This window comes from Pristis pectinata, chromosome 6, assembly GCF_009764475.1.
Source record: "Pristis pectinata isolate sPriPec2 chromosome 6, sPriPec2.1.pri, whole genome shotgun sequence".
Classification (NCBI taxonomy): Eukaryota; Metazoa; Chordata; class Chondrichthyes; order Rhinopristiformes; family Pristidae; genus Pristis; species Pristis pectinata.
Window position 1 is genome coordinate 58,315,582 of NC_067410.1, and position 12,316 is coordinate 58,327,897.

The 12,316-nt window shown below is 44.4% G+C and overlaps 1 protein-coding gene across 1 annotated transcript in view; it reads right to left on the reverse strand.

The window, feature by feature from the left end:
• ppp1r7 (protein phosphatase 1, regulatory (inhibitor) subunit 7) overlaps positions 1-6,738 on the reverse strand; it is a 29,945-nt gene extending 23,207 nt beyond the window's left edge. Inside the window, exons 1-2 of the mRNA XM_052018024.1 lie at positions 6,673-6,738; positions 5,377-5,478 (exon numbers count right to left, since the gene is read on the reverse strand). Coding sequence (XP_051873984.1) covers positions 5,377-5,478; positions 6,673-6,709 — 139 coding nt within the window. The 5' untranslated portion in view covers positions 6,710-6,738. The remainder of the gene's footprint in view (positions 1-5,376; positions 5,479-6,672) is intronic.
• Between the last annotated feature and the right edge of the window lie 5,578 nt (positions 6,739-12,316).

Here is a 12,316-nt window from a genome sequence, read left to right on the forward strand (position 1 = left end):
TAAAGGCAGTTGCACATATCTCACAAAAAGAGACATACGTTTTTGATCTGGAGAAAGTGAGTGGAGTTGAAAGAGAAATTGTTCTTATTTAATGGAAGATCAGGCTTGAGGGCCTATTGGCTAACACATGCTCGTTTCTTATGTTCCTATCTATATTCTCATACTTTCCTTCCAGAGTCAACTGTGCCATCTTACATGACATTTGCCCCTCCAGTGAGGAGTGCTGCAGTACTAAGCTGTTTAAACATCATCTGCTTCCATGGAAGCTCAGATTCACCCTAATGGTATGTCACAATGCTGCAGAAAAACATAATAGTTCCGATGTAAGACCATCAACTTGAAATTTTAACTCAGTTTTTCTCTGCACAGATGCTGCCTAACCTACAGCAAATGTTCCACATTTTCTGTTTTTATTTCAGATTTTCAGCATCTGTATTTTTTGCTTTTCAAAATAAAGCACGATTGGAGTATTACATTCAGTTCTGGTTCCCACTTATGAGGAACAATGTGAAGGCACTTGAGTGGGCAGAGAGGAGATTGACTGAAATGTCGTGGTTTCAGCTACAAGGTTAGACTAGAGAGGCTGAGATTGCTCTCCTTGAAGGAATGATACCAAAAGGAGATTTGATAGAGGTGTATTAGATTATGACTGCCCCGGATAGGGTAAATTAATAATTGCTTATTTGCAGATTCCAGGGGATAAATTCAAAGCAACAGGCAAAAATGAGGTAGTAAGTCAGGAAAGCAGACTCAAGAAGCATTCTGTGCAGTGACAGTTCTTTGATACCTTTTCCTGTAATGTAACAAAAAAGCTGAAGAACATTTGTTTGACAATCAATTACCATCTGGTACTAAATGCTAAGATCAGAATATGGAGGCAGTGATGGTTTTAGTCCCATGTGGTTTGCATCCCCCAGATCTACACATCTGGTCGAACCTGCAAATATCTACAATGTTGTGCCCTAATCTCCTCAGCATACTTCCATTGAAAGTTGGATTTTTCCCCCAGCTCCAATGAGATGAAGTATTTGAGCAAGATCATTGAAATGGAGCATCAAGGATATGGAGAGATATGGTTAAGATTAAAATTTATTAACCTCATAAGGCAAGAACAGTAACAATATTATTGCCCATTTTATAGGTTGAAAAATAAATACCATCAGCCAATATAGTGGAGGAAATTTGACAACATTTCTTCTTCTTAGGCAGTCCCTTGGGATCAAGGATCACAAGATCACAAGACAAGGGAGCAGAAGGCCATTCGGCCCATTGAGTCTGCTCCAAGGAAAGGGAAATAGAAATGAGAAATGGGGAATGGGGGAAGAAGAGGAAAAAAATATTCTAATCCCAATTACCGGCCTTATCCCCATATCCCTTGACATCCTGACTATTTAGATATCTATCTATCTCCTCCTTGAATGCCCCCACTGATCTGGCCTCCACTGCTGTACGTGGCAAGGAGTTCCACAAATTCACCACCCTCTGGCTAAAGAAATTTTTCCTCATCTCTGTTTTGAAACTGTACCCTCTAATTCTAAGATTGTGCCCTCTGGTCCTGGACTCACCCACCAAGGGAAACAGCCTAGCCACATTTACTCTGTCCTTTCCTATCAATATTTTAAATGTCGCTATGAGGTCCCCTCTCATTCTTCTGTACTCCAGCGAGTACAGTCCAAGAGCCGACAAACGCTCCTCATATGTAAGCCCTTTCATTCCTGGAATCATCCTCATAAATCTCTGAACCCTCTCCAACGTCAACACATCCTTCCTAAGATGTGGGGCCCAAAACAGCGCACAATATTCCAAATGAGGCCTCACTAGTGCCCCGTAGAGCCTCATCAACACTTCCTTACTTTTATACACTATACCTCTCGAAATGAATGCCAACATAGCATTCGCTTTCTTTACCACACGATCCGACCTGGTGGTTAACCTTTAAGGTATCCTGCACGAGTACCCCCAAGTCCCTTTGTACTTCCGTGCTTTGGATTTTCTCTCCTCTTAGATAATAATCTGCCCGCTTATTTCTGCTTCCAAAGTGTACAACTGCACATTTCCCTACATTGAATCTCATCTGCCATTTCCTTGCCCATTCTCCTAAACTGTCTAGGTCCCTCTGCAACCTTCCTATCTCTTCAATACTCCCTATCTCGGTGTCATCCGCAAACTTAGCCACGAAACCATTTATTCCATCATCCAAATCGTTAATGTACAAGGTAAAAAGGAGCGGTCCCAACACCGACCCTTGCGGCACACCACTAGTAACCGGCAACCAACCAGAACGAGATCCTTTTATTTCCACTCTTTGCTTCCTGTCAACCAGCCAATGCTCCACCCATTCTGTTATCCTGCCCGTAATTCCATGACCTCTCATCTTATTAATCAGTCTCTTGTGAGGCACCTTATCAAAGGCCTTTTGAAAGTCTAAATACACAACATCTACCTCCTCTCCCTTATCCACCTTACCTGTGATTTCTTCAAAAAACTCCAATAGGTTGGTCAGGCAGGATCTTCCCTTCACAAAACCATGTTGGCTAGGACCTATCCTGCCCTGTGCCTCTAGGTATTCCGTAACCCCGTCTTTGAGGATAGATTCCAATAACTTTCCCACCACTGACATCAGACTAATAGGTCTGTAATTTCCTTTATGCTGCCTCCCACCTTTCTTATACAACGGAACTACATTTGCGACCCTCCAGTCCTCCGGAACCACGCCGGAATCTATCGATTTCTGGAAAATTATCGCCAATGCCTCCGCTATCTCTAAAGCCACCTCCTTCAGAACCCGGGGATGCACCTCATCTGGTCCGGGAGACTTATCAGTCTTTAGTCCATTTAGTTTTCCTAGCACCTTCTCCCTAGTAATCTTAACTGAACTCAATTTCATTTCGTGAGACTCCTGGCTGATGTCCTCCACGGTGACTTGCTTGCATTCCAGTTCTGAGAAATGGAAGATGACTGCATCTAATTTCTTTTAATGTGGGTTGGCCAGAGTGATGTCTCTGCCCAATGGCAAGCGAATCCAAGACTACTGGAGACCAGGCACTGATGCATGGAGATAGTGCATTCATATAGGCACACAAAACACACATTAAGCATATGCAGACACACTGACGACACACATACATGTTCTTCCCCACACTTTTTGTCCTCAGCCCTACCTTCTTTAGTCACCACTTCCCCAAACCATCTTTCCTCAGTCCACCTCCACCCCCAACATTTCTGCCAGTATCCCATGTCTCAGCTTGCTCCTTTCACATCATCTCCCTCTCAGACCTTTCCCCAGAACCCTAACCCATCCCTCCCTCTCAATCCCTTCCTGCTTCACTCACCAATTTCCCTTACCTTCTCCAACCCGGTCAGTTTCCCCCCACCCACCCTAACACACTGAATTCCCCCACTTTGCAGTTACTAGCAGCTTGCTCTCAGGATGGGGCTACCCCTGACTGCCATCATTCACCTTTACTATGATTACTGTCCACTGGCCACTCAATCTCCACCCCGCCTCCACCACCAACCCAGTACCATAAGACATGTCAAACTCCCCCTGAATTTGACAGCTGATAGAAGTAAATTCAAGCATCTCAGTTGGCATCATCCAACTGTAGCCTCCTTCACTGCCCAATGAAGCTCCATGTAATTTCAAAGTATAGCCCTTCACCTTTTGGCTAGACAAATTACAGCCTCCCTGACTCAACATTCAGTCAATCATTTAAGGTACCATTTCCAGTGTAGGCACAGGTGCAAACACCGAAATCTAGGAGGTTGTCAATGTGAATCTCTGCTCCTCCACAAGCTGAGCAGCCAAAGCAGGATGAACAATAAAATTATGCGAACTTACTAGAACTTAGATAATACAAACAATTCACTCAAGGGACATGAGGAACCCAGGAAATATTGCACTTTGTTGCACAAGGAGCAACTGAATTTTTGGTGCAGTGCAAAGCCATATTTAGAATCAATAACTCCTGTATTGCTTAAATGAAAGGAAACTACTCCCCCCAACTCATGCTCAATAGTTACAGTGGCGTAGTGGTTAGCATAGAGCTTTACAGCGCCAGCGACCCGGGTTCAATTCCCGCCGCTGTCTGTAAGGAGCTTGTACGTTCTCCCAGTGTCTGCGTGGGTTTCCTCCCATATTCCAAAGACGTACAGGTTAGGAAGTTGTAGGCATGCTATGTTGGCACTGGAAGTGTGGTGACACTTGCAGGCTGCCCCCAGAACACTGCGCATAAAATGCATTTCACTGTGTGTTTCAATGTACATATGACTAATAAAGATCGTATCTTATCTAAATTTAGAGAAGATCCGTTGCTCTACTTCTGGATCTATTCTCAACTTTCAAATATTATGGGGACCTTTTTTGAACTACTTTCAAAACCACTGATTTGGTGCTTAAGTACAGATAATACTACTATGTCTTTAGGATGTTACAAACAGCTTCTGTTCTGGTAGTGGGGTTAGATTTTTTTTTATATAATAAAATTATTCCAACTTATCAATATTAATTATCATCTATCAATATGAAGCATTGTGATTTCTAGTGTGATTCAATATAATCTATTTTGTAACATTTTGGTTTTTTTTCCTTTGTTTCATGAACTTTGTATTTTTTATTTGAAATTAATGAAAATATTGAAAAAGAATCAATAACTCCTCTAACCCTTAACAATATACACTTATTCCCTCATAACAATTTCAAAGTTCCATAAGCATTTAAATTATACAAAAAAAATCACAGTACTTCAGCTATCTTACTTTCAACTATATTTTTATGTCTATAAAATATTTTAAAAGTTTCTTTGAAAATTGAGCCTTCAATTGGTGGTTTGCTGTCTATTAATTTTCTGTCAATATCCCATATCCAGCGCTGGCCACTGGAGATCCTACGAATGATATTGGGAGAGGCAAAATTCACGCTACAGATCCCTTATCAACAGTTTCCAGTGAGGACATTAAGGTGCCCTTTAGGTGGCACAGTGATGTAGTTTTCAGGGGTATAAAGCCAACATATGACTGGCAGGCTGTGGGAATGGACAGCGATAATGAGTGGGCATTCACAAAGTGGTAATCTAATATCTGTTAAGGTAATAAAAAAAATAATCAATTGAACTCACAGCATTCGGGGGGGGGGGGGGGGGGGGGGGGGGGGGGGGGGGGGTGGGCAGGGTGTGAAGGAAAACCATCAAAAGCAGGGCAATCTGCCTATTACCATGGAAGCAAGCCCAACTGACACAAAAAAAACCCAAAATATCATGGACAGGCATTTTGGGAACAAAAAATTTATAAGACTTAGAAAAAAAGATCTATAGCTATCAAAAACGCTCCTGTGAAAATGCACTAAGAGGCAAGGTAATTCGGTACTTGATAGATTACCTTGATTTCCACTCGGTCTTGTATTCTGAGACAACTCAACAATGGTTCCTTTTTTGCGGCCTTCCTCATCCCCAGACTCTTCAGATTCCACTCGTCGGTCAACTGTCAAAACACAGTTATTGTATCCACTTAGAAGTCATCTTGCACACTTTCATCAGCCTGCTGTGCCCAGCCCTCTACCTCATCCAACTGCTTGTTCACCCTCCCTTGATAACCTTCCATCAACCTTCAGCTGTCCATCCCCTCCCAGCAACCCTTTTCAGTCTTCTTCCCCTGCAGGCACACATTACACCTACTCTATCATCCCTCCTACCCCCACTCTTCACCCCACCACCCTTGCTATAGGCTCTCACTGGCACAAATCTTGCTTCACAACTCTCTACGGCACAGTCATTTATGTTCTTCCAGGCATCTCTCCACCCCTCCCACCCAGGTACATCCTTTGTCCCACTGCCCCCTACTTTCACTGACACTCCACCAGCTGTCCCCGACACATTGTCTCCCCACTATCAACACTATCCTCTCTCTCCCTCACACCCACACCCTCCTGCTCTTCCTTCCCCAGCTCTCATTAGCAACCCTCCCTAGGTTCAAATTCACCTCTTCCTCCTACTGCTCAAGAGGACACACTCTCTCCTCCCCAAAACTCACTCACATGCACTGCCCCCACCGTCTCTCCCTTCCACACCCACCAATGCTTTTCCAGCACTCTCCTGATTCCACAAGCTCTTTCTGCCCACTATACCTTGACCACTCTCTCGCCTCTCTCCCTCCAGCACCTCCTTCCATTCCAACTCCACAGCTCTCCTAGATCAGCCATACTCCGACCTCAGCTCATTCCTACTTTCCCACCATTGCCACCTTCCCTCATAGCTGTTCCGTGGCATTACTGTCTCATCCCCCCGCCCCACCGTATTCCCTTATCCTCTGCTCTTCTATCCAACCCCGTCTCCCCCACTCCAACCAGCACCAAAGTGTGCCATCCTTTCTTGCACTTTCTCTGTCCCATCATCCCTCTCCTTGGCACCTCACCTGCTCCACCCATCCCAATTCACCCACTCACTCTCCCTGTACAACTCACGCTGCCTACTTCCCTCCCTGCAAACCACCATCGCCACCCACTCCCCCTCCTTTCCCTGGTTTACCCTCCCACACACTCACTCCAGCCCCTCACACATCCATCTTGCTCACACGCTCCCTCTCCCATACTTCATCCCCATCCCTCCCTCTTCACTCTCATCCATTCCATCATTTCATTTCATTCCATTCCCCTTCCTCATCCCCCTCATCACTCACTCTCCATGGCCTGCAGCTCCGCACCGTTCTCCGCCATTCTTTACTCCGCCCCAAAACACCGGAAGTGCTACTTTGATTGCCAGCTTCCGTTGTCCAATTGCAATTGAGATAGTGTTCGGCTAGTCCAATGGAAACAAGGCGAAGGCGGGTTCAATGCGCAGCCTTGGAGTAAGCTCTGCGCATGTGCACGGAGCAATGGTTCGCTGCTGAGAGCATCTCAAGTCCACTGGATACTACAAATCGCTTTGTTTCACTGTCCAGACTTCCATCCCAATTGAAATTCTCAGAATTCATTGCAATAATTGAGTTTTGTTTCATATTTTCAGGCAATTTTTCGTTATTCAGAAAGATTCATAGAGTCACTGAAATGTTCAGTGGAGGCCATTCTGACAGTTGCATCCAGCTCAAGACAAAAATGGCTCTTTTGGCTAATCTCTCTTTCCAGCACACGTCTCGTAGCCCCTATAGATTATTGCTGTTGAAGTACTTATCCAGGTTTGTTTTAAATGTGATGAGGGTTTCTGCCTCCAGTCAGTTAACTCTTAACTAAAGCAGGAAATTCTGGGAAAATTATGCAGGATAGGCACCCTTAGAGTCATACAGCACAGAGGTAGGCCCTTCAGCCCAACTTGTCCATGCCAAACAAGATGCCCATCTAAGTTAGTTCCATTTGCTTGCATTTGACCCATATCCCTCTAAATCTTTCCTATCCATGTACCTGTCCAAGTGTCTGTTAAATGTTGTTAATGTACCTGCCTCAACCACTTCCTTTGGCAGCTCATTCCATTTACACACCACTCTCCGTGTGCAAAAGTTGCCCCTCAAGTTCCTATTACATCTTTCCGCTCTCACCTTAAACTATACACTCTAGTTCTTGATTTCTCAATCCTGGGAAAAAGACTGTACATTCACCCTATCTATGACCCTCATTGGTTTTATGAACCTCTATAAGGTCACCCCTCAGCCTTCTAGGTTCCAGGGAATAAAGTTCTAGCCTGCCTAACCTCTCCCTATATCCCAGTCCCTCAAGTCCTGCCAACATCCATGTAAGTCTTTTCTGCACTCTTTCCAGCATCATGGCACCTTTCCTACAGCATGGTGCCCAAAACTGAATACAATACTCCAAATGTGGCCTCACCAACATCTTGTACAACTGCAACATAATATCCCAACTTCTATACTCAATGCCCTGACTGATGAAGTCAGTCAAAAACGTTCTTCACCACCTATCTATCTGTGACGCCACTTTCAGGGAACTTATACTTGTGCTCCTCGGTCCCTCTGCTCTACGACACTTCCCAGGGCCCTATCATTCACTGTGAAATTCCTACCTTGGTTTGACCTCCCAAAATGAAACACCTCGCACTTATCTGAATTAAACTCCATTTGCCATTCCTTGGCCCACTTACCCAGCTGATCAAGGTCCCGCTGTAATTCCTGATAACCCTTAGTAGAAAGAGAAATACAGTTGATGTTTCAGGTCAATGACCTTTCATCAGAACTGGAAAATTCAGAAAACGCATGTGTTTTAAATTGCAGAGAGGATGGAGAGAACAAAGGATTATGTCTTCAATAGGATGAAAACCAGTGTTGTCCAGGTGACATAATTGTTTAATAATTAAATATGGGATAGGCGTGAAGAGGGATTGCATGTCCATGATGAAGGTAACCAGGTTGGGGCCAGGAACCTGTCCATTCCCACCTCCCTCCACTCTTCGGTGATTTTATTGTCCCCTTCCTCTTCCCCAACCCCAAATCCCCACAAACCTTTCCCTTACTTACTAGAATAATTAATATCTCTGCAAATGGAATTGTATTGTGTTTTTTCAATCAGACTAGGCCTCATCATTTTATAAACCTCCCCTTTGTCTCCATTGTTCCAAACAACAGTCTAGCCAATTTCTTGTCATAATTAAAATTTTCATCCTTGGCAACATTCCCATGAACCCTTTTTACATCCTTACTCACAGGCTTTCATCTGGTTCTAGCATCTTATTTTTATGTTCTATGCTGCCCTTGCTTCTCTTAAGATGCTAGCTATATTTTCTTTGCACCTCACAATTTATCCACTTTTATTGATGTGAAACAACTTTTCCTCTCTCTGTATGCTCATCATATCCAATATTTTTCACTCTTTCTCCTTAATAGCTGTACTTTCCTCCTCTTGTGAAGGCAGTCAGAAATTATTCTTTTAGAAACAAATCCATTTCTTTTGCTTCCTTCATTATCCTCTTTGCATTGGTGTATTCATAAGATATCTTAGAAGTTTCTTTGATTTCACTTAGCAGAATTAATTTAGCATTCTCTTTGCCTTCTAACGTTCTTTTTTATTTCAGTGTTGCATGCTCTAAAAAAATGGCAGCCACATTTTGCAGAAGAGCTGGAATCTCCAGCATGAGCTTAAAAGGAGAGGAAATAAAGTATAACTAATAAAAGAGTGGAAATCTCTTGCATCAGCGGCTTAAAGGTGTGGCAAGAGAAGGAGGCTGATAGCGGAGAGGGAAATCTCCACTTGACATCTGCCTTGTAGATGGGGCACAGAAGTGTTGGGTCTTTGAGTTGGTGTCATATTTTGCATATAGGAGATGCTTGTGGTTGTTCCAGTTCTGCAGAAATTCCTCAGCACAATGTCCTAGGCCAAAAAGTTTTCATCTTCTTCATCAATGCCGTTCCTTCCAATGAAAGGATATAAATGGTGGAGGTGGTCACTCTGGTTTGCTGCCTCTTTCCACAGTATTTTCTGTGCTGCATGGCCCTAAAGAAAAGGCTTGCAGTGCGCACAGGTTTGGTTGAATCCTTCCAAACCCAATGTGACCTGCAGTAACTAGTGCTCATTTAACATTGTATATCTGTTCCACTACTTACTATAAAAAAATTAATATCTTTGCATTGGGAAATGTGTGCTTACTTTTCACTCTGATCAGGCCTCATCATTTTATATATCTCAGTCAAATCTCCCCTTCATTTCCATTTTTCCAAACAACACAGTCTAGCCAATTTCCTGACATAACTAAAATTTTCAGCTCTGGCAACATTCTCACAAATCTCCTTTGAACCCTTTACACATCCTAACTATTCGGCCTCTTTCTACAGCAAGCAAGCATTGCTCACCACTGATATACTGTATGAGGAAGTGTCTGAGAGCTGTTGATTGACTTTTGTGAGATAAAGAACATTTAAGATAAGATAAGATAAGATTTCTTTATTAGTCACATGTATGTCGAAACACACAGTGAAATGCATCTTTGGCGTAGAGTGTTCTGGGGGCAGCCCACAAGTGTCACCACGCTTCCGGCACCAACATAGCATGCCCATAACTTCCTAACCTGTACGTCTTTGGATGTGGGAGGAAACCGGAGCACCTGGAGGAAACCCACACAGACACGGGGAGAACGTACAAACTCCTTACAGACAGTGGCCGGATTTGAACCCAGGTCGCTGGCGCTGTAAAGCATTATGCTAACCACTATGCTACCGTGCCAAACCATGATAGTATCTCACTTGTTGGCGCCAGTGATGATAATATTGGGTTTGATTCTTAGTAATTGGAGTGCTGCTGATTTACAAGGTGTAAATTACATTGAGTAAGGGGAGTGGCCTATGTTATGTCAGCAGTTAGCAATAAATATGGAGAGTAAGAAGCCAGAGACAAGAACCCAGGTGGATTGGAAAGACTGGAGACAGGAGACAAGGTTTGTAGTCTGGGGGTGAAGATTCCTGGCCAAACAAATGGGAACAAAGATAGAAGAGGAGTCATAGACTCATACAGGATAGAAACAGGCCAACCAGGATTCCCATCCAAGCTAGTCCCATTTGCCTGCGTTTGGCTCATATCCCTCTGAACCTTTCCTATCCATGTACCTATCTAAATGTCTTTTAAATGTTGTTAATGTACCCGCCTCAACCACTTCCTCTGGCAGCTCATTTCATACATGGACCACCCTCTGGGTGCAAGGGTTGCCCTTCAGGTTCCTATTAAATCTTTCACCTTAAACCTATGTGCTCTAGTTCTTGATTCCCCAACCCTGGGAAAAAGACTGTGCGCATTGACCCTATCTATGCCCCTCATGATTTTCTCTATAATATCACCCATCATTCTCCTAAGCTCCAATGAATAAAGTCCCAGGCTGCTCAACCTCTCTCCACAACTCAGTTCCTCAAATTCCAGCAACATAGTCGTAAATCTCCTCTGTACTCGTTCCAGCTTAAAGGCATCTTTCCTACAGCAGGGTGACCAAAACTGAACAGAATATTCCAAATGAAGCCTCATCAACGGCTTGTACAACTGCAACATAACATCGGCCAGCCTCCAATGCAACTGAACCAGTGGTCACCGTTGAGGATGTAAGATCAGTCTTCCAGAGAGTGAACACGAGAAAAGCACCTGGCCTAGATGGTATCCCTGGCCGTGTGCTCAGATCTTGTGCTGATCAGCTGGCAGAAGTATTTGCGGACATATTTAACCTCTCCCTGCTTCAATCTCAGGTTCCCACCTGTTTTAGGAAGACCACTACCATCCCGGTACCGAAGAAAAGCAAGGTAACATGCCTCAATGACTACCAACCAGTGGCTCTGACATTCACCATCAAGAAGTGCTTTGAGAGGCTGGTCATGGCACGCATCAACTCCAGCCTCCCAGACAATCTCGACCCACTGCAATTCGCCTACCGCTGAAACAGGTCTACAGCGGATGCCATCTCTCTAGCCCTACACTCAGCTCTGGAGCATCTGGACAGTAAAGACACCTACGTTAGACTATTGCTTATTGACTGCAGCTCTGCCTTCAATACAATAATCCCAGGCAAACTTGTCACCAAACTCCGAGACCTAGGACTCAACACCTCCCTCTGTAATTGGATCCTTGACTTTCTAACCAACAGACTGCAATCAGTGAGGATAGGCAGCAATACCTCTGGCACGATTATTCTCAACACTGGTGCCCCACAAGGCTGCGTCCTCAGCCCTCTACTCTCTATACACTCATGACTGTGTGGCCAGATGCTGCTCTAACTCCATCTGCAAGCTTGCAGGTGATACCACTGTTGTAGGCCGTATCTCAAACAGCGACGACTCAGAGTACAGGAAGGAGATAGAGAGCTTAGTGGAATGGTGTCATGACAACAACCTTTCCGTCAATGTCAACAAAACAAAGGAGCTGGTCATTGACTTCAGGAAAGGGGGCAGTGTACATTCACCTGTCTACATCAACGGTGCTGAGGTCGAGAGGGTTGAGAGCTTCAAGTTCCTGGGAGTGAACATCACCAGTAGCCTGTCCTGGTCAAATCACATAGATGCCACGGCCAAGAAAGCTCACTAGTGCCTCGATTTCCTCAGGAGGCTAAAGAAATTTGGTTCGTTCCCTTTGACACTCACCAACTTTTATTGATGGACAATAGAAAGCATCCTATCTGGATGCATCACGGCTTGGTATGGCAACTGCTCTGCCCAGGACCGCAAGAAACTGCAGAGAGTTGTGGACACAGCCCAGCGCATCACAGACACCAGCCTCCCCTCCTTGGACTCTGTCTTTACCTCTCGCTGTCTTGGTGAAGCAGCCAGCTTAATCGAAGACCCCACCCACCCAGGTCATTCTCTCTTCTCTCCTCTTCCGTCAGGTAGAAGATACAGGAGCCTGAGGGCACGT